Raw genomic sequence first — 23393 nt, 5'->3', positions numbered from 1 at the left:
TATAATAATAAATAATCCTGGAAGTCAGGACTCTAAACAAGATGGTCAACCAACGGTCCTGACTATTCCATTTCATTGAGTCAGTAGCATGAAAACACGGATTTATACCTAATAACATAAATTAGTTTATTACGACAGCATATGAAATTTACCTTCAAACACTGCATTGTTTTCCCTAAACCAGTATATTTTTTGGATATAAACTCATTCAAACTGTGCAAATCACGACTAAACTGAGAATAACCCTTTTTGCAGTATAAGTGATTATGCATTATACACGATGGCAAAATTTTGTACCAGCTACTGCTTGCTTTTCCTACGTTGGCATTTTGCTAATGTAAAAACACGTAAGAGTGCATATGTTTTTACTGTTATAACATTTCCTCTTCTACTTTTTTTCCGACTTTTCAGTTGTCTTCCGACACTTTTATTAAAAGGACGTGATTACCGAGCAGAACATATCAGGATATCAGTAAAAATGCAAAAGAAAATAATATTCGAAGACTTTTTGACTCCCCTGCTTCGGTTTCATATATTTGTTGGGAAAGGATCGTAAATAACAAAATGTGTTTGTGATTAACTCAGCAGATGAAAAGCTGGCAGTTCAATGCGGAGTACAACATAGAAGCATTCCGCCCTCTCCTCCCTTCTTCCAGGATATAGTTTGAGTCCACAACCCCAACAATTACAACACATCTCCCAATCCATCACTGGACAGTCGCTTCAGCAATCAGCTCCGTGCTCAATACATCGACCATAACGGGTCGCAATGAAAATGGCATCCCCGGCACTTTCCCCATCAAGGAGATTGGCAAGTGAGAGGATTGGAGTAAAACTTGAGGTTACGGTGAGCGCCTTGTGATTTTATATTCCAAAATTGACATTCAGCAAATAACATTTTGTTAGAAGCCTAAGAATTAATTGTTATATTTTTGTGTTGTATCTGATAAATTGATTGATTACCAGCATGTGTGCATCCAGCGCCTACGCTTCTTTTTGAATACTAGTAGACGAGCATCTTATGCCTACGGTAAATTCTTCAGAATAATTCAGCCGCGATGCCACTAGTTGTAATCACTTCATCGTATCATTTCTCCCCATAACCACGTCTTTTTCATTTCTGTATGAAAAATTGCATCATATAATACGTTTGTTCAAATAAACTTAGGTTTGTCGTAGCATATTCCAACAACGCTGATTTGCTTCTAAATTCATACAAAAGCTACAAATCTTTTTATTTATTAATTGAGTGGCTGGTGAGCGTCGTGGACTGAATTAACTTGGCAGGAATTGTGTGCAATTATGATAGCACGTACATCGCAATCAATATTTGCTTTGGGTGAGTGCTAAGTGGATGATGTGAAGGGTGTATATGTTTTTGACTGGATGGTACTCTTGGATGAGTTAGATAGCGAGACCAGATCTTCGCAGTTGTTGATATCCATAATTCCCTCTACTTTTCCTTGCCGGTTGCAGTTCCTGGCTCAAAACTATCGCATCGTCCAGCACTAAAAATCAGCTGAAAAAACTAGCTGTGGTGCTTTGTTAGGTTTAATTGGAAACTTCACTTTTTTTACCAATTTCTTTATTTCGTTGTGACGTCGTTTGTTCACACTACATGATTTCAGCAGGTACATCTTATGGAAACACATTATGCCAGAACCTGAAGAGAGGTTTTGAAATGTGATAACAGGGGTCATATGACTTAGGAATTGTTAAGTAGTTTAGAGAGAAAGACAAAAGGAAGTAGATAGAGTCGAAGAGACAGACATGCAGCGAGTAGTTTTGCCACTTTCTTAACAAATTTTCAATTATTGAAAACTTTGTGTTGCCAGGATGTATTTACAGCTAATTTAATTGACACTCGAGATTTATGAAGATGAATTTAACCTTTATACTAATATTTTAATCGGTTTCCAGATCGACCTTCTTTACTGGGTCTTTAAAACGCCGCTTTTTGAAATTCATTTTAGTGAGATTTATTGCTTTATCAATTTAAGCTCATTGTGGAGTCCTGTAAAGCGGTCAGTAAAAATTGAGTTTTCCAAATCCAATGGATTTCTGTGAAATGTTAAAAAAAAAAGTTCATTACAGTATCTACAAAAAATCTACAAACTGACATTCTTTTTTCTGTTAAAAAACACAATGGAAAGAGAGAAATCAGTAATGACAAATATTTAACATCTAACAGCATATTAAAAAATCAGTTAGGCTGCATACATAGCATCAGTTGTACTGGTGCAATAATGATTGATTCTGTTAAAGTCGGATCATCAGTAAATTCTTCCTTGCCCATCTCAATTTAGTCCCACTATATTCCTAGTAATACTCATATCATGCATTGAAATTGATTCCAAATTTATCTGGATCGTGATGTTGATAACGATCGCAGGTTTTCATTTAGATCTGAACCAAATTTGGGGCAGATATAGACCGCCAACCTTTCCTAACATAGTGTATTTTTTTAATTCTAGTTTTTTTGTATTACTGAATGATTCCCTTCCGCGGTTTACGGACCTTAAAAGAAGTAGGTATGAATTTCGCTAAAACTTATTCGTTTATCTTACATGCAGATATTGTAAGTTGTGCTTTTGATGTATTGTGATCAATGAAGAAGAAGTACAACTTGCAACATGTATGTAGGTGAACAAGTAGGTTTTATTGAAATCTTTTTCTTTATTATGTCTAAATTTTTTATGGAAGCTCTTTTTGTTTAGATACTAGATATTTGGTGTTTGCAGAATTAGAAATATTTCGTAATGGTAATGAAGAGATATTTGCAATAATAGTAATGAGTGCTTCACTTTATTTTGTAAAAATAATGTTATTTTCAAAAGTGCTTTCCGGGTTTCACAACTTTTTTTTAGATAGGAAAGTGCAGTTCAGCATTTTCTTCACTGTGATGATGTGTAGTGCAGCAGAAAATAGTTTCAGGTTATCTTTTTATGTTAAAAATTCTGAGGGTAGATTGCTACTCTGAATAGAATTTCAATATTATTGGGAACTACTTTCTATACTGTATGTGCATTATTCTTGACATTTTTTTCCATTTGGTTTTTAGAGGTATGAAGCAGATTCTATCTGAATTAGAACCGGACACAGACGCAAATACTATATTTGAATTAAAGGAACGCGCGCATATGTTTTGTGCTCGATTTCTTGGTGGCGCTTGGAAGGTTGTTGGAATTGGAGAACTTCAATTGGAACGATTGAAGTAATTCTTATGATCTGAACTTTTCCGTTTATTTGGCTAGAAACTAACTTATTAAATGTAAAGAAATCTTGGTATTATTAAACGACATTTCAGAGGTGGTATGAGTAATATGCTGTTTTTGTGTCGCCTTCCGGGCGCATGTCCACCACTCACAAACGAACCGGACAAAGTACTTTTGCGAATTTATTTTAATCCAGAAACCGAAAGTCACCTTGTATCGGAATCGGTTATCTTCACTTTATTATCAGAACGCCACCTCGGTCCGAAACTGTACGGAGTATTTAGCGGTGGGCGGCTGGAAGAGTATATTCCGGTATTTAAATTTTGATTGTTAATAGTTTACTCAAAAATACTCAAAAAATTTTGATCGTTGATAGTTAATAGTGAATAGTGTCATTTTCCTGCTTGAGCTTGCACGTGCTCTTTTTTGATGTTTTAGTCTCGACCACTTTCATGGAAAGAGCTTGCCCTTCCGGAAATGTCCTGTAAAATAGCACAGCGACTGGTTCGAGTGCATCAGCTGGAAGTGCCGATTTGGAAAGAACCTGATTACTTGTGCGGCGCACTGAGCAGGTAAAATGCCATTTTGATTTTTTCCCTAAGTGGGCACGATTTCTTTTTTTTTTAAATACTCTCTTGACTGATACAGTAATTTAAGAATATAATGTTTAGATGGCTGAAACAGCTTATGCAGACACCAAGTGGTGCACGAGAATTTGTGATTCCTAGCTGTTATTCAGATTCTGCTCCTCAAATCATCACTTGTGAAGATATTGCTAACGAGCTTGACTTTCTGAAGTAAAATTTTTTTGGTATGCTTTATTAACTACTCATATATATATATATGTGAGTAATCAGAGGAATTTGTGTTCGAATGATCATAACGATTCAAGGCATTTAGAAATGGCTGTTGAACATGAATTCAGCTTGCAGGAAATGCGTCAGCAAAAGTAAAAGCATCGTCACATTTTGCCATAATGATCTTCAGGAAGGTAATATCAGTTTTTTGTAGAACCGTGACTGTATGAGTTATACTTTATTGTATATCACTAAATATATAACCCTGAGATATCCCTACCGAAACAAACACGTTTATTCGTTCGTTAGAAGATTTTATTTGTGAGTTAACTAACTTGAACTGTTAAAGATGAAAGGTTTATTAAACCCTAAATTCCCAAAAGAATTAAAAGTTTTGATTAGCAAACTTGAGTAGAACAAACTTTTATAGGTAATATATTACTTCCACGATCAAGTTCTGGTAATATTATTACTCCATCGATTACGCAGCGGGATTCTCCGTCGGCAACAAACGCATCACGTCTTGTGATTATTGATTTTGAATACGCAAGTTACAATCACCGGTGCGCTAGGTTTTAATTGATATGTGTATTCACTTCCTAATAGTTAATAGATTCCTAATAGATAAGCATTAACCAGTGCAACATGATAGTTCTTAATGTTATTAGTTGATTACTTTAATGCGAAATTTTCTGCAGTAGTATTTGCTTTTTGCTGGGCAGATTCTTGCCCTACTGAAAGCTATGATTTTTTCTTTATTCGACTGTTAAATTTGTACTTTTATATTCGAAATATAGATTAGTGAAAGATTAGGTTTAAGATTGTATTTCACATTTATATCTGCAGTAGCTATTTGGGTTGTGAATCTGGTTAATAAGCACTCCTACACTCACCATGCCATGATCATATTCATAGGTGTATTATTATTATTCATTCATTGAATTAGCTAATGGATACGTTGTTTGTATGCAGTCCTATAGATTTATTATTTGTATTAAAGAAGCTTACAATTTTATAACCGGTCTTCTGTTAAGTTTTTTGGTAATGCGACGACCTAACAGAATAAAACACTTTCGGCAATCATTTTTTTGATGTTATTAATCAATGCATGATATGATATGATTTTTCATCTCATCTTCCAGAGGATTCGATTTCGCAAATCATTTCGTGGAATATTCAATCAACTATGATGTTGACAAAGCTCCTTTTTACGAGATAGATGAATACCAGTTTCCAAGCGATGAATTGCAATATGATTTTTTTGTTTCCTATTTGAATGAACTTGAGCCATTCTCTTCGATGGCCGAGTGCGATAAAAAAGCAAGAGCTATGATTGAGGTTATTTCACTGTCGTAACTGCTAACGGTTTTGCCGAGATTAAGTTTCAAGCTTTTATACTGTCAGATAAACAGTGGACAATTTTAGCAGTAAGTGTTTTCTACAAATTTTACTTGAAGCTTCTTAGAACTTTTAGTCTTCACAAAATTTAAAATTTGTGGATATTAATCCATCATCTTGATACATGCCATTTAATCAGTACTTTTGCAGGAAACGAGACCATTTATTCCGGTGTCTCACTTTTTTTGGGGCGTTTGGGGTTTGCTGCAAGTTGAAGTGTCTCCTGTTGATTTTGGATTCGCTGTACGTTTTTCATATTTAATTATACATATGAAATTTCACTAGTTTTTAGCGAAATAGAACTAAGCTTGTGTTATTATCTTCGTATTTATCTTCAGATTTCATCCAGAGGATTTCAGGAGTATGGGCGCGATCGGCTAGGTTTGTATTATAAAAATAAGCATTTGCTTCAACAGCTTCTAGAAGATTCAAACTGAGATTCAAAAATAACGGAATCAAGTCTGATGTTCATTGCATCCTAAAGTTTTTATTATTGTTCCTGATTGGGATGTATAACTTTATTTATTCATTACGTTGATCCAGATAACTAAGGTAATAAGTGTCACCACTAATGGAAAATAAATTTTTTTAAATGCTGAGAGTAAATGTTATATGGGATAGCACTTTGCTACAGGCGATATCTCAAATTTTTGAATACACTGAAGCGTGGACGATGGTATAATCTTCAGTCTTTGCAATAATTTTGAGTGGTGAGTTCTAAATCAATTCTATATTCATTACAGTTTTCGAATATCAATATTTTATCGAAATTTCTACCATCGTATTCCGAAGGTTTCTGTTCAGTTTATTAAGTGGAAGTATAACTTATGAAACATAAGCTAGTAACAATTCAAGCAAGCGCATGTGTATTTATTGTGAAATTAATATTTCTGTGGGTTATAGTAACAGGACGTATGGTTTTATTTTTTCCACAGTAGACGAGTTTCTATTGCATCTTTTTTTATACTGAATATTTGAATACTTATTGTGTTCAGACATGAGCAAGCGTTTCATTTTATTTTATTTTTTCATTGTTGTCGAGGAAATATAAAATCCGGTTCGGGAAATTATAATTCTGAATGGGAGATCTCTGGAAATTTTCACTGTAGACATTACTGGGAGCAAATGGAACAAGTCATATAGTCTGACAGAATTAATATTTGAATGGTATATAGGGTCTGATTGTTATGCTGTACAGTCATGTCCTTTTCCAGTGGAAACAACGGCGACTACTTTCTTTTCTAGGTGTTAGCTTCAACATTGTTGAATTATTGACTTGCTTTGACTTATACTTTTCCTATATACAGAATCTTTTATTCCTATTTCTTCTCCATATTTCGAATCCTTTAGAGTATAAAGACATCCATTTTACGAGGTCGGATGTTATAGACATTCAAGTTTTAAATGAACAAATTTTTTGGGAAGAAATCGTTTGGTTAATCATTTAAAAATGAAGTGAGATTTGAGGGGAATGCTCAATAGAAACATTCTCTATCTTAAATATTTGTATCTTTACCAGCATTGACAATCGCGCTTAACTGTAGAAGAGAGTTGTTTTCGTGTACACTTTCAGAAGTTAAGTCATATATCTTCCCATCACCTCATCACTGCAGTTTTTGTTTTTCTTTGATTTGTCGTCGCTGACAATTCTCGCAATATCTGTTACAGCTGCATCGCGTCGACAGGAGTGCTGGGTTTTACAGAATGGTATCCTCTCATTCCGGTGGAGTTGCTGACAGTAGCTTTTCTTAAACATTCTCTTTACTAAGTCAACAAAAATGCTGCTCTGTCCCTCCTTTAGTACTTGTATAGTATGACAGAAGACAAGCTTCATCGAAGCTTGTCTTCTGTCATACTTTTTCTTCCTTGAAACAACAGTGATTACAGTAGCATTATCCCAACTCTTAATAATGTAGTTGTGGTTATTGATGTTGTCGAGTTCTAGTCTCTGTCGCCAATTTATTTGTAACTCAATTTGCAGTGGTATCAGTCACCAATATGAACACACATGTTACTCCTTGGTCTAGTATGAAGTGTCAAGATGTACTTGCTATGGAGAAGTAGAAATTAATATCTTTAAAGTTATACAAAAGAAAATGAGTTTGCAATGTTAAAAAATATTCTTAAAAATGCAATATAACTTATGAACCTGAACATTTCTTATTAGCACGAATGTAAACATATCAAAATCAAAACAGCATCAAATTTTAAATTCAGGACAAAACGAAGGCAGGGTTTTCGTCAAAATCACAAGGACAAGTATTCATATTGAAATAAATTTCTGCATTCTCAGCACATACGGTTTATAATATACATGACAATTATTACTTTGTCTTATCGTGTCCTCATCATTACTACTGAGCACTACTTTGTAGATAGTTTTCATTGCACTACGCTGGACGAGAATTTTCGACATGTCTTAATATAGAAAAGTTAAAAGAATGAACAGAGTATGATTTGTGGATCTTCCCAGCAATAAAATTTTAGATTGGTAACAAAAATCATGCGGAACTTTTCAGGTAATTTATAATGATTTCTTTGTTTGTTGCTGTTGCGAATGTGGGTAAGAGATGGGAAAATCTCAGTACACTTAACTTGAATATAATGGATCGAAATTTATTTTTTGGTTATGAAATGTGTCGTTCCAACGAAGCTCAGATAAATAAGACAGAACAATTTAGGATGAATGGTGCTGATCTTCCTGACGAGTCCTAATTTTAAACAATAAAGACATAAATCGTCAAATGTTTCAAAGGCAGGCTGTAGAATAGAAGTGTTACTATCAAGATCTGGTCTTAAATTAGAAAATCAAAAAACATTCCGTATGCATATAACAACACTGCAATCGAATGTGATTAAAACGAATCAATAGTGTTGCTAAATCACACAGAACATTATCGAAGCAAAGCCATGACAATTTAATCAATTAATTTCGATTCCACCTCTCGTTTGTCTTTTAGAGAAAACCAGACATTTTGGAAAACAAGTCATTTCTTTTGACTTTGCTTACTTCGATGAGGTCACGTCATTTGATCAGTAATATTTGCAAGAAACAAAAAATTTACATGCACTAATACTGGTTGATGACACTTTTAGTTTCGTCCATTGTTCACTGTAGCAAATTTTCCATCAATTTCTTGATCGCTGGGATTGCATCTGGACCGCCACTTTGTAGTAGTGCCAAAGCTGCTAGTGCGCTTTGCTGAAATAATTCCACACTATAGCGGGCTGATTTCTGTACATCAAATTTGAGAAAAGTGTACATTTCCAATTTGGAACTTATCGAATAGAATAAAGGAATCTGTCAAAGTGACATTGATTAACTGACATTGATGCCCATCTCCAGAGCAACTATAGAAAGTCGGTGGTTTTCCGGACCCAACTCTGCATTGATCCATTATTTGCATTTTGATTACCTGGTAACCAATTAAAATCTCCTCAAATATTTCAATTTGATGTCTGAGTTCTTCTTTTTCATGTTCAAATTGTCGCAGTGTTGTGTCCAGTCCTGTTAGCTGAATATCCAGGTGGTCAGTTTTCCCTCCATAATTCAAAATTTTCGTTTCAGGAGACTGATTTCTCGTTTCTGTTACACCACATTTGATTTTTAGTACCTCCAAGCGAAAAAAATATTTTTGTTAAATATAAATTTACAACATAAACATAACAAAAAATTTCGTCGTGCATTTTTGGTATGACATGTCTAACCTAACATTGCCAAACGCTGTGAATTTAAAAAGTGAGGTACGTGACATACTTAACCACTGAATTCTTAACTAATTTTCTGTAAATGTTCATTCATCACCTAAACGTTACGCAGAAAGTTATATATATATATATAGTGGAAGATGTGAAAATTTAATTATTTTGGGAGAGGTTTGGATGTAAATATATAATAAAGGGAATCTATTTATCCATCTAAATATGTGAATATCTATCTATCTCATATATAGGCAGACAGATAAATTAGATATCAAGATTTAATAAAATATTAGATAAAACTTCGTATTCATCAATGCCATAGATAACGAAAAATCCATGTTTAATTGTAGGGTATGAAAATTTCAACATGTAACAGTATAATAAAGGCGACAAAAGAATTAGATCATCGGAGTGAAAAATGCAGTCGTTTTGAAGCACCTATCATTGGCTGATATTAAATAAGACCACAAAGATAAGTAAAATATTACCGTGCAGTCACATCTCTTAATAGGACTAGTAGAAGCATCAACCAGTGTGACACCATTCGGGGTTGTTCTGCTCACTGTTGTTGTTTGAGGAGGAAGGTCACCGTTGGCTGATTTACCACGATCGTTTATTTTGGTATTTGTATCTATGATGTTCTGTTTTCGTGGTAGTGCAGCAAATCCCTGTAAATCCCTTGCTGATAGACAGATTATTTACATTGTAGATATATTGCTATCATTTGATCAAAAATACCCATTTTATCTATCCAAATTGAATAAATTCAAAGAATTGATTTTTACTAATATAGCTTGGTTTTCCAGTAAATAAATACATACATGCATGCAAGTTTGGGAAACGAGAGAACTTCACACTGTTTGACTTTTAATTCTTCATTTGCAAAAAATAAAAGACAAAAAAAATGAAGCAAACAAAAAGATTGCTCTTTGTTTGAGATGTACAGACATTATGGAATTTAGTTTCACGATTTTATTCAACGGTTTTTCTACTATTAAAGCAGTTTAAAAAAAAAAAAGTGTAGAGATTTCACTTCATCATCTTCATCATCTGCACCGACAAATGCTGTTGAAGCCAGTAGTTGCTGAGGATTGCTAGCTTTCCGTTTATTTCGATGATTTCGAGTAACACTTAAGCCTTTCCTTTCCAGTAAATCATCCAGTGAACTCGCATTGACCGACCGCTTATATTCCTAAAATTTTGTAGAACAAACATAAGCATGCAAATACCTACACAGTACACAGTACTTCCAGGATCATTGTGTACTCTTGACTAAGTTCATTAATTTCATAAGTAATTTAAACTTTTAAATATGGTATTTAATATCCAGTTTTATTTAATTTATGCTAAACTTCTATTAATTTTTGTTATGTTTTCTTTTTGGAACAGAATTATTAAGCAGGCATGTTTGAAAAATACTAAAAATCAATAAGGCTCGAGTTATTAGACACAAATTAATCATTAGAAACTTTGATAAGAAATGACTACCCAAATAAAGAATTGGAACGAAAAACCGGAAAACCTGAAACAACAAACTAAGGGAAAATAACAAATTCAACAAAATGAAGGAGATGTAGAGAGCAATGCAACGGACTGTATACTTTCCTGCTTTCTTTCTCAACATTTGTATTTAATAGAATTTCTGTTTCTGCCTACATTATTGCAGTCGAACATGTACCTCGCAAAAAATATACTTTTAAGCGCATAAATATAACATTCTTCTCTTGATGTTGTCAATAGCACTCACTACAGTCAGAAACTTCAATCACAGACTGGTAAAAATAAAGTAGTTGCAATCGCTAACTCAATAAACATCCTTGAACTAGCATTTTATTTCTCTTATCTACTTCGTGAACTATTATCTCTTTGTTACCACTTTGATTTCTTTACTTGGTTCACCATTCCTCAATTCTTATTTTCTCGTCCAATCATTTTTTGCTTGCTTAACTTTTTTATTATTTGTAGATTTGTTCTTACAATAAATGTTTTTATGAAATATATGTTTACAAATGGTAGTCGTGTTAATTCGTAATGTCTATTGCAGACGATTTAAACATCATTACCATACAAAGCACAAATATCGAAATTTTCATTATCGCAGAAGAAAGTCTTTCAGTATATTATATATGATGTACTGAAAGTGTAAGATTGCTCTACGAATAACCGTCAGATATTTTGAGTATTCTTTAAAAAAAATGACAAATCTAGTACAGGTAGAACATGGACCAATAAGAAGAAAAACTGTACCTGTGAAGAGGTGGAATTTGGTGTTTTACTTGGAGATGCAAGAGAGGTACTTTTAACAGCGTTGGTATCAATGCTATTTGAAATTTGTTCATCCTCCTTCGACTCCACTTTTAAACCTATATTTATTGCTGTTGCTCCATCTTTTTGTACATTTATAACTTCTGCACTGTTTGTCACTAGAATTTAAAGATTGTCAAGCCACAAAATAAGCCTAAACATTCCGAAGAAAAATAAATAAATAAATTTCAACAATAACCATCCAAACTCTATTTGAAGTGGTGTGATTTGAGCAAAGTAATCATAAGTTACATTTTAATTTTTCTCGAAATAAGTGCAACTCAAATCTATAACTAAATCACTGGAAACACTTAAAGCAATATCAAACATTATCCACGATAAACCATTGTAAAGTGAATTCTGTCCTGTGTTCTTTAACTGCTGTTAAAAAAGACCTGTCAACAAATTGGTAGAATTAAAAGGCGCCACAGTAAAAGCATTATTTGCCAACCATGCTGTTAACCAGCTGTTCTGACCACTGGCATCCGTACTAATTGGTGTCAGCAAATTATCCGGCTGCAAAAATTACTCAGTGGTACTGTACATTTTTACAAAAATAGTTGAAGACAGCGAGTATATTTTAATGAAAGGGACTAGATTAATAACAAAAGACTACTTTTAAACATCCAGTATTTCGGAAAAATCGATAACTTGACAAACATTAAATGGTATTTGGCAATTGACACCTAGAACATCTTTCAAAAAAGCTTGCTCAGCGTACAATCCGAGTCAACATCAAGAAACGCATGAAAATCCGCCTCAATCCGTATGAAGTTTGGAAAGTGAAGAGAGTTAATGAAATTATGAAACCGATTTTTAGAAATGGGAGATATTTACCTTAGCCGTAAATCGAAATAAACTATCGGTATTGCTGAGCGTCGCTGGAAATATGGATCCGTCCAGTAAACCATTACCATTACCAAATAAGGAACTTTTAATATGTGTTTGTTCGCCTCGTGGTGATTCATTTCCACATCCATCTTGGGGGCTTACTGATGGACTTTCTTCAAGCTCTCTTGGTGACATTTCTCCTACGACTGTAAAAAGATAGAGGTGGCAATAATTTGGAGCATAAAAGTGACATTTTGTTTTATTTGATTTGCGAACCAATAAATGAACACCGGATTTCCTTATTAAAAAATAAGTTTAAATAGTAACTCTCAATGTAGAAGAGGACCTGACAAATATGTAGTAACAAATGATAATACATGAGTATGCTAGAAGTAATTAGAAAATTTTTTTAATACTTAAAAAAAGAACCAACCACCAGCCATTCCTGGACCATCATTAGAACTTCTCGCAAGAACAGAAACGTCACCGGGAGTACCATTCCGCAACATACTCTGCATATGTATATGCAAGCTTGTCTTGTCAGGATATGCCCAATTACAGCACCGACACATAAACATTCGTGAAATAGAATGTATCCGGAACATATGCGACCGGAGCGTTTCATTTCCAGAGCAGCCTGTTATCGTTAATGATAATAAAAGAGTAGTTTTTACATTACTTTCTATGAAAGGAGTAAAAAATATATGCAGAATTTTGTCTTTTTAATTTATATATTCATTGTCTAAGAAATTTCACAATGATGCTTTAACTTGAATGTTAAGAGTGCAAAAATTAAAATCAAAACCGTATCAAATGAATATAAAGTTTTGTTTCGTTTTACGCATATGAAATTTATAGGATTTCGAAATTAACAAACGTAAAAAGTTACAGAAGTGAACAAAATAAGCACATATGAATTAACTGAATGCAAATATAGAAATAATGAGATGAGAAGAAAATTAGATATTAAAACTGAAGATTCTTGGGTTCTGGATTATTTTTTTTTACAGTCGATTGGTTTAACTGTGCTTTGTTTCCTATAAAATTGATAAGAGATGTTTAAAGCGACCAAGCAGTTCTCCATCTCTCTTCGAAGATGGACATCAACCACTTATCATTCCATTCTTCATGTAATTTTACAACCTGTCCGTATTCTTCGGAATAAAGGATAACCAACAGGGAACCTAAGAAGAAAAGAGAATGTAAATTCAATTAAGCAAAAAGTGTGTCATGTACGCTTTGTGCACTTCGCCGATCAACAGCAATCCATTTTTATAACTTTTTGGCTTCGTACCATACTGTATAATCGACCACACTGTTACCGGCCCTCTTTTTAACTCACTAATTTCTAAATCCTTCTAAGATTGATAATTAATGTTCCCATGATTTTAAGAAATGTCAGCACTTCTTAGAATGTAACTATCTTTTGCCATATTTAAAATTTCTAATTTATATATTGGTTATTGCACAATTTAGATTCGAAGTAAAGTTGATATTTTTCTAGCAAAAGAATTATCTTATGCCCTTTAACATATTTCTGTATATTCCTGTAGGAAGTGATGAAGTTTTAAACAGGGTGAGTACATTTTTACACTTAATCACATTTCGTAGAAAAGGAAGATTTTTAAAGAAATTCGTTGAAGGCATTAGTCATAAACTGTTTATTAAATGAATTTTTTTTCAAATCTTACAAGCAATTTAAATATTATGCTATATGAAAAATTCATTTATTTATCAAGTTATTTAAAAAGATGGCAAAAGCAGTGAAAAACAAATGAATAATTTTATAAATTTTATAATTGGTCAAGATTGGTGTTAAAGGCATTATTGAGCAGCAGTTGAATGAATATTAATATACTTTTTCAGAACATCCATTTAAGAAAAGGTGAAAGTCTACTCTATCGATTTTATGCTTCATCGTCTGTAAACTAATGAGTAACAGATTCAAATCTCTACTTAATACTAATTTGGAACGCAATATACTTTGAGCTATCCTCATTTCCAGCCAAATTTTCTCAGACAGTTGCTATTTACATTTTATATTATCATATTGGTAGCGATACCATGTGATCACTGGCATCTAAGCGTTATGAGAAAGCTGCATTCATTTTTGCTCAAATTTAGGGCAGTAAAAGGAAGCATACAGGGTGACACACTGCCAACAAGTAATTTTCATCAGACATGCCTAACAGCAGTCTGCCATTCATCTCATACTTAATACGAAGTTTGAAATACTGATAACGATCCTAAACAGCTGACTACATTTTTCAACCAAAAAAGAGAAATTTTAAAATGTTTCTATAATTTGAATTTATTCATGCTTCATTAGTGAAATGTGATATAATATTATAGTTAATAGGTGAGTCAAATTTTGGCATGATTTAGATCAAACATATCAAACGGTCTTCATATATGATTTTTCTCCCTTTAATTAAAAAAAAAAAAAAGGTAAATTTTTAATTAAAGGGAAAGAAATGAAAGGCAAATTGCCTATAGATATATCTGCGGACATAAACTTTCAAAATCGTGACTAAAAACATGACAGAAACTAATCAAAGCTTTGAAATGAAGCAAAAAATAAAACTCACTAGAAATTTCCTGATTGCATTGTGTACAAGTGTAGCTTTTGAAATGAGCTTGCATACGATGCCGACTTAATGATGACGAATGACAAAATACTTTACCACAAACTGAACATGGGAATGTACCTGAAAATTTGCAATTTCTTGTTAAATTTAACGGAGTCCTAAAAATTAAATAGACTACATAAACTAACCATGTAACTAACCAATTTCGTATGAGTGAAATTTAGATCATTACATTTTACATTATTATGTAGTATCAAAGTATCACGAATACCACCATTATTTTATTTATGGATATATGATGTATTATAAAGTTTTGTGTCAACTGCCACCAAGTATCTTCGTGTTAACTAATTTGATGAGTTAAAAATGAGTGAAAATCTAGACTGTGTTTAATCAATAAAGTTCGTTGTGAAGAAATTAGGAAAAATGAGCTAAAATGTGAAATAAAGGAAACTCTGAATATTATTCGTTAGCTCTAAAATTTTTTTGAATTATTAACAATAATTACTAATTTTGTATAAATACATTTAAATAATACACTGCCAGCTTTGTCCTTCCATGAGGTGTCACCAGTCATGCAAAAAATGCCAATGTGCTTGAATTATGCCATATCGCTACTATTACATTTCATCTCACACTTCAAATGTATGCACAAAAATTCATTCCACCCGAAACCTGTCACACGTCTAAATTCTATGTTTTATCAAACTTGTGTTCGAAATTCTTGCTTGTACATATACATATACAATTTTATGTACATATACAATTTCTGAATTTGTCAAATATGTAATCAACTACAATATTAATTTGTAAGTGTTGGGAAGTGGATGTTTAGAAAAACAATGTTGCAAGCTTTGGATCAGCGTTATACTCCTTACATTTGATATATTCTGATTATTTGTAGCAAAAATAAAAGAGATGCTAGTAGTCATTTACCAATCTGCAAGTGAATTTCATTTCGAAATGTTAAAATTTGAAAGAATCTGTTGAAAAAAAAACTAAACCTTTCAAATCAGGTCTTTTCAACTCCGAACGATATGGCATTCTGCTGACTTTTCTTCAGCAAATTTAATTGAAACAGTGAAAATCTTAGGAATAAACAGATTTCAGATATGCTGAAGGAAATTTATATTAGCGATGAGAAAAATATAACTCCGGTTTTTTTGAAAATCTTTGCGGCGAACGATCTATTTTCGCTTATCTGAAAAAATTTGGGTTGAATTTACTCTTAAACTAAATAAAACAATGCATGCTGCACGACATCGACCATTGCTAAAATAAAAGTCGGAGAGCAAGCTATAGATGTGACGTTCATTTTAAAACAATATGGAGCAATTAATTAAATACAACTGAAGATAGTTTTAACTGTTTCTCTAGTAAAAAAACGGCAAATAGGGAATAGAATGAGCAATGAGATGCAGGGTGTATTTCATGTATCATGCTTTTCGCATTATATTGCATTTATAAGTAGAACAAAATGGTAAGGAAACTGTTAATTAAATGAAGTGGCAAGTCATACCCTCATAATGTAGATTTGAATTATAACAATGTATTGAAGAGAAGTAGTAGCATCTCAAATTATTGAGGTTGAAATGCTTGTGGAGAGAAAGAGAAGGGATACGTTGATGACCTTTACCATGAATAATGTCACTTCATATCCCTAACAGTATGTTGTACCCTTCTCATTTGGCTAATCTCCGATGGCATCAGTACCCGACCGAGGTCTCGACTGTTGCTTCTTCCTATCCTCTCTTTCGACAGTAGACATGAAAGCATAAAATCATTTTGACTGGCTTCCTTAACCTTTTCCCTATTCTTCCATCTCCCTTATTCCTAAATGAAGAAAGTATAAAGCTACCATATGGAAAAGAACTATTCTTCAAAAAAGTACTAATCCCGTCCATTGCTATTCATCCATCATTTCAAAGAAAGAGCAAATCAATAAAACAAGCTACTGTTACTGCTACAATTGTCTTCCATTCTTTCAATTTTCTCATCATCTTTTTTGAAGAATGATTCATAATTTATTATCAAAGAGTTCAAATTAGAAAATGAAAAATAACAAGGAAATGAAAAGGGCAGAAATAGGTACCGCTGACAACCAAAGACATTCAAGCAGTAGCTTACTCTAAGGAAGAAAAACGATCGATGTGAGCATAGATTCCGGTAGAGCATATCGAATGCTATTCTCTTTAAGCTGTATTACTACTGCTGAACCATACTTTAGTATAAGCTGAGCGTAACGTTCAATAATCCACGTACAACTATATCAAAGCGATGGAGTAATACGTGCGATGAGACGAAAAGTACAAAGTATTTATTATCCATCTGTTCACTCATCATTCAATGTTCTATCCTGCTTCCTAGCAAGGAATAATGAACTTACTAATTTGCATATTCCTTTCTGCTTTCATAGCAATAGTATCTTTCTATGCTTAGATATACCGAAGAGGAGAACACTAGTTTTTCACCAGTTACTTGCCAAATTCCCCAAAATCATTAATATTGTTCAAAAATGTCAATTTCTTACCATGTTTTAACAAGAAGAAGTAGGCACTGGAAAAGAGTAGCTCAGTATGGAAGTATAGGAATGGCAAGAAAAATTAAGAAAGAAGTTGCTATCACTGCTACAATTATCTTCCATTCTTTTCAATTTTCTTACATATTTTTTAAGGAATAATTCATAAGTTATTGTAAATTTCTGAAGGGAAACTCTTCTAATTTACTTTATGTACTTATTCTTTAAGTTGTGTCATTGGAAGCATTTAATAAAATAATGACGTCATCGAATTGATCCAAGTTTATCATCGGTTAGGATTAATTTGTCAGTTAGAATTTGAATAACAAAGAAAAGAAAAATGACAAGGACCTAACCTAATCAGTAACAGTACAAATTTTCCCACACTACATACGCGACTTCTGGTGGCGGTACTGAGAAACTCGTGGATAAATCTAAATTTGTAAGTAGTATGAAGTGATGTGAGTTCAGCCAATATAATAACAAGTTAAAATCGTACTGCATACACCTGGTAGTCCTCTTTAGATCGAGAACACTTTGTGATTAATAATAGCTTAGCGGATTCAGAATTACCTCTATTATTTTAGCATCAACCCCTTGAAATCCTTTATCGGTACTTTTCTCCTCTCCATAAATATCATATTGTATAGTAAAATCATAATCATTAATACATACCGGGTTAATAATGCTTCTGCTTCACATCATCAAAGGTATTACTCAGATCTCAGGAACCACTTTGTTTGCTTATTATAAAACAAGCAGTTATAATGACATATTATTCATCTGAAACATTAGCTACGCTGTTAATGGGGTAAAAGATAAACCAGCAAGAAACATTCAGAAAAAAAAGAAAAAAAGATGGTATAACATATAAACATAAAAAGTAATAAGTTCAGGTCTGTTATTATTGCCTGGTTATTTTCATGGCTAAGTTGTGAGATATTTAGAGTTTTTCATGTAGCAATTAGGTTTTCTTAGTTTCACTGCTTGGAAACATTTGATTTCTTACATTATATTGTCATAGTTTTTAGTGAAATGGATAATAAAAAACTGGAACTGATGTAAGGGGTCTTGGAATAATCATAAATTACCGCATAATCCTATAGGTTGATGAACATTAAAAAGACACGTTATCCTAGCAGAAAAGTGAACTCAGTAATTTCGAATTAAAAAAATATATAAGAAATCAAAATATAGAAATTAGGCTAATAAAATAATTCTGTGAAATAGATGAATAGACGTTTCTAGTAAAGTTAGCGAAATGAAACGAGAGTCAGATTGAATTTGAAAATATTTAAATCATTTAAAACGTTTTCTCTTTTTGTACTTTTCCTTCTGCAATGACATGAGGAAATTGGGGAAGCTTTTAACCAGATATAAGCAAAAGGTAAGACAGTACAGTAAAATATAATTCAATAAGTGTGCAGTGCCTTAGTTTGAACTGAATATTGAGCATAAGAAAGAAGAATGCTAATGACGTATAGCACTTGATACGATAGCGGAGAAAGACAAAAATGAAAAACGAGGCGGAGGGCAAGACAAGCGGGAAGCTTTTTTCCTCTTTGCAGTATCTACTCATGATTGATTGATCACTTCAACTTCAACTTCCACCTTTTCCTGTGCCACTGCTCATATTTATGAAATCAATTTTGCTCATTGTCATGCTAACAAGAATTGCTGAAACCACTCTTGTAATCATTGGTATAGTTGTTGCTTTAACTGTAACTGCAATTGTAATTGCACCCACAAGATCCTTTTAATACTGAAGCGGTGAAGAAGGAAAGGTAGCAGTGCGCATTATGCTTCAGGGATTGCACTAACTGTTGTTTTTTAATACACAGCACCTTACAGTTGATGTGTATGTGTATGGGCGCATGTTGAATGTGTTGCGTACTTTGGTGGTTAATGAGCGATCACATGCTATTTGTCAGGAAACGAGTTCAACATCTCTGCTACTTCTCTATAACGCAGCAGCTACCTAACTATCAAGCTATACTTCTGGCGTCGTCATCTTCATCATCTACACTTCAATATAATGCGAATATTTGGCAGCTTTCTTCACTGTTAATGTTGATTTTAATTCCATATCTGTCGAATCACTTATTTATCTCCTTTCAAATGATAGATTTCGATCTGCAAGATAACAGTTGTGTACATTCAAATGGTTGTATTTATGTAACGCTTCAAACGTTGTGTAGAGCATTATGCTTTTGAATCACTACCAATCTTTGAATAAAAAAATACAATAGAAATTATTAGTAGAGCAAAAAAATGAATAATGAATCCCTGACTTCTAAACAACTTCAAAACAATAAGCATCTTATCAGCAACTTATCAGTATAGGGAGCAAAAGGGAAAAGAGGAAGTGAAAGCTGTTAAAAAGTAGTGATTATGATGACGATGATGATCGGCAAAAGTGAAATAGGTGAGCATTGTTCAGCTAATTGTTTCCACTTCCGACTAGAAACAAGTTTTTCGTTCTTTTTCATGCCGAAATAGGTGCAACAACAGAGGGATAGAAAGAAAGAAACAAAATTCAGTTAGTTCTTTTCATAGAGCGAAGCTTTTCTCAGCTTTTCTATACTTTTATATTTATAACTAACAGCTCCATTTTGTCCTCATTGGTCATTTCTTTAATCTCAATTATTTTCCTCTTCTTATGGATAATGAATAATTTTCATTCTTCGACAAGATTTTTTAGCAAGTTCTAGCATCGGTAACTTTTTTAACATTACAGAAAGAATAAGCGATCAGCAAAAGTAAGAAATCAATAAGTCTCTCTTTCATTGATTCCTACTTTCTCCTTTATTGTCTTATTCTTAAGCAATTTTCCCATCATCTTCTGCAATAAAAAAAGTATTATATGAATCATGGAATCAGCTTCAGTTGAATAGGTACAACAATAATATTGTGAAGACTGTATACCAAGAATAAATTTAATTTGAGAAATTTGTCATAGTTTGAAAAAGCTATTGTAACGTCAAACTTCACTTGCTACTACTTCTAATTTGATTTTTTGCACCAGTTATTCTCTCTGTCATTGACTTGAAAAAAAAAAAAGACAAAATATTCGATCCGAAAAATGGACTATTTGAATTTAAGCAGAATAGTTGAACTTTTAATAAATTACTGAGGAAGTATTTAAAGATATAATTGTACTAGAAGTGGAGTGCAACGATTAAGCTAATCAGTACGATGACATGCTACCGTAAGCCTAAGCCTGAACCAATACGTCTGCAGCAAATGAACTATAAGGATGGAAACAAGCAGTAACAGAGAAATAGCTGGTATCAGTGAGAATGTAGACGAAAGATGCGAATCAAATAGCAGCCAATGAGCAATCAGTAGAACTGCTAATGCTGCTCTGTTGATTTGAGCCAAACACTGCTGCAACTACTAATGCTGAAACAATCAACATATTGTTGATACGATGGCTTACTTGAGTTTAATAGTGTAATAAAAATAACAACAATGATTTTGTCGGATAAGCTAACTTACAAAACTTTACAGATATGATAACGCTCTTTTATTTCATGCCAAGCTGTTATTTCCTAACAGATATGGAAAGAAAGCAATTTATAGTACCTAGTTATACTTCACAGTGAATCATGACTTAAAATTCCTTTCAGTATTAAGTCAACAAATTTTTGCTACAATTCGAATTATCTCTTTATGTTAGCATTTTGGGTAATAGATTTTAGGTGACAGTCAGAAATTCTAAAATCAATATTACTTCCAAGACAGCAAATTTTACTAATTTAACTGCATTTCATAAAGGTCAAGAGAACAATAATAATAATGTAACACATTTGAAACATTTTTTTGTCTTCACTTGAGTGATATAAATACTTTCAAACTAATGTGTCTTAAACGAAAACTGGTTAAATTGAAACATTTTTGTTGTATTCTAATTCATGCCATTATTACTTCCTCCCAAATAAAAAATGGATAAAATCTTAAAATGAACTCCGTGTACTTACATTTGGATACTTTAAATTTGGATAAGTAAAAAGTGAAAGTCAGAAGCACATTCTGGTAAAACAATCTTGTGTAGAAAATGGATATAAGTTGTATGGCTTTCAACAAAAAAATCACACATCATTTTAGAGAAAACAAATAAAACTCGTTACAAAGTAACGGACGAAAGAGGGGCATGAAGAGCACTTAATATTGAAGTCTACCAACCTGGATGCTCTGATTCATGACGAAAAATCAAAGGAAAATAAAAAGGAACAATCGTGAACAAACCAAGCAATAAATATCACAAATCATCACAACATTTTGCTTTACAAAGTGTCTTGTCGCAGTAGGATTGAAATTGTTTTTGATAAGTTAAATAAATAGATTGTTTAGCGTAAGTTTCCAAAATCGCTTCAAGTATCCAGTGCACTCGACGTCTACTAATGACACGAATGCTTGTCTTACAGAACAACACATCAGACTTTCGAAAGAAGTATTTTATGGCCAGTTTTATAATTAGACCTGAAGTCCTTTTATCAGAACTATTTTTTAAGGCACAAGTATTAGAACATTTTGACACCCCTCATCGTCGCTCTCACTGTAATGTTATGATAAAATAATCCAAGCTTCATGCTTTTCTTCATGTGATTAAATCAACTCCATATGAAATGACTTCCTATGTTCAAAAACATCACTTACAAGCAAAACTCAGTTGACATTCTAAACGAACTGTGTAAAAGACAGCAAATACCTTTTCCTAATGACCATAGTTTTTCAACAAATAAGATATTTCTTAATTTTGCTCTTATTCTTCAGAAAAGAAAAATTAAGGTTGGGAGAACTGAAATCATGTCAAGCTTGCAGAACTGCATCATAAAGCTAAATATCGAGTACTACTACTACGACCACTATTAGTAATAGTGGTAGTTGTAGTAGTAGTAGTAGTAGTAATTGTAGTAGTAGTTGTTAGGTGAAGGTCGGTGGTTGACCGAAAGCATGCGGTCGAATGCCAGAACATAAGATATTGGGCGGTTACGTATTGTCGTCTATCTTTGACTTTCTTCTCTGCATATATATATATATATATATATATATATATATATATATATGTATGAGTGCATGTGTGTATATGCGTGTAGGTACATGCATGTGAGTGTGCATGTCAAATCATTATGCATTATACCATCAAAAACTGTGACCTTGAGCTGGAGGGAGGAAGCGATGTTGTTAACAATGCTGTGGATGCAGCAAGCAGCGCCAAGACCCTACTGATCCAGATAGCTTTTATAAACAAGAATTATACTATAAGCTTATACCTCGAACTTATTATTCTAGTGAAGTGAGGAAATACAATAAGTTTATGATAAGGCGGTTATTAGTTCTGACTTCATTATCGACAAATTTGGTTAACTTACTAAACTTATCATTATGAAATTATTAATATTCGTTTCAAAGCTTATATTTTGCATTTAGTTCTAACAACATTTTGTTTGTTGGTAATATTATTCTCAACGAGATGCAAAATAAAGTATAGCTATAGCAATTCGATTGAGTTGAAATTGCAAAAATGAAATAGCATTATAATAGTCTTTAAAGCAAGGAATTTCCGCTAGCGAAAAGTAGATTTCATTGAACCAATTGGACTTGTTTTCATAAGCTTATTACATCCTTCTCAGAAACAGCATTAACTTCGATAAAGTAATTTTACTGAATCTTTTCGGTTATTAAGTTTGCTTGAAAACTGACCTCAATAAGCTTCCTCGCTATAGCAAGCGGATTTTATCAGGGTTATCGGCTCAGTTGTTTACAGTTTTTATATGGGCTGACTATATAAATTCAAGAAACATATTTCTGATTTTCTTTGTTCAATAATCTTGTAATTTAACCGATGTGAATTTACTATTAATTTTCTGCAAATATCTGGATTCAGAAAAAAGAGCGTTATGGATTGTCTATCCAGAAAAAGTCAGTAAAAATGATTAAAAAGTGAGTGCATATCACAAGAGATAATTTGATAAGAATGACATCATATCAACAAATCTATCCATAATTAGATGGGTTGAGATATAAAAGATTTTCT

At 32.9% G+C, this 23393-nt stretch overlaps 3 protein-coding genes across 5 annotated transcripts; 2 read left to right on the top strand and 1 right to left on the bottom strand.

Moving 5' to 3' along the window:
• Positions 1-2791: 2791 nt before the first annotated feature.
• On the top strand, positions 2792-5847 carry Bma-cka-2 (Uncharacterized protein; the record flags this gene model as incomplete). 2 transcript variants are annotated; one of them, XM_043073809.1, is made up of 10 exons in its annotated part: positions 2792-2934; positions 3062-3214; positions 3308-3527; positions 3654-3787; positions 3887-4012; positions 4148-4206; positions 4443-4575; positions 5155-5350; positions 5561-5653; positions 5770-5847. In XM_043073809.1, 10 exons carry the CDS (start codon positions 2792-2794, stop codon positions 5845-5847), a joined length of 1335 nt encoding a protein of 444 aa, XP_042929743.1. The 2 variants fall into 2 exon arrangements, with proteins under 2 accessions (XP_042929743.1, XP_042929744.1); XM_043073810.1 differs by having other exon boundaries at positions 2903-2934.
• Positions 5848-7939: 2092 nt separating this feature from the next.
• On the top strand, positions 7940-8125 carry Bm1266 (Uncharacterized protein; the record flags this gene model as incomplete). Its single annotated transcript, XM_043073808.1, has 1 exon — positions 7940-8125. The coding sequence occupies one exon, from the start codon at positions 7940-7942 to the stop codon at positions 8123-8125; it is 186 nt and encodes a 61-aa protein (XP_042929742.1).
• Positions 8126-8502: 377 nt separating this feature from the next.
• On the bottom strand, positions 8503-15879 carry Bma-ham-2 (Uncharacterized protein; the record flags this gene model as incomplete). Of its 2 annotated transcripts, none has more annotated exons than XM_043073807.1 (10): positions 8503-8612; positions 8739-9024; positions 9601-9780; positions 10146-10304; positions 11360-11535; positions 11812-11932; positions 12254-12453; positions 12681-12884; positions 14836-14955; positions 15840-15879. In XM_043073807.1, the coding sequence occupies 10 exons, from the start codon at positions 15877-15879 to the stop codon at positions 8503-8505; spliced, it is 1596 nt and encodes a 531-aa protein (XP_042929741.1). The 2 variants fall into 2 exon arrangements, with proteins under 2 accessions (XP_042929741.1, XP_001899200.2); XM_001899165.2 differs by having other exon boundaries at positions 8520-8612; positions 8827-9024.
• Positions 15880-23393: the final 7514 nt, after the last annotated feature.

Source organism: Brugia malayi (genome assembly GCF_000002995.4).
Source record: "Brugia malayi strain FR3 genome assembly, contig: Bm_v4_ChrX_scaffold_001, whole genome shotgun sequence".
Taxonomy (NCBI): domain Eukaryota; kingdom Metazoa; phylum Nematoda; class Chromadorea; order Rhabditida; family Onchocercidae; genus Brugia; species Brugia malayi.
This window is presented reverse-complemented; position numbering and strand designations above follow the sequence as displayed.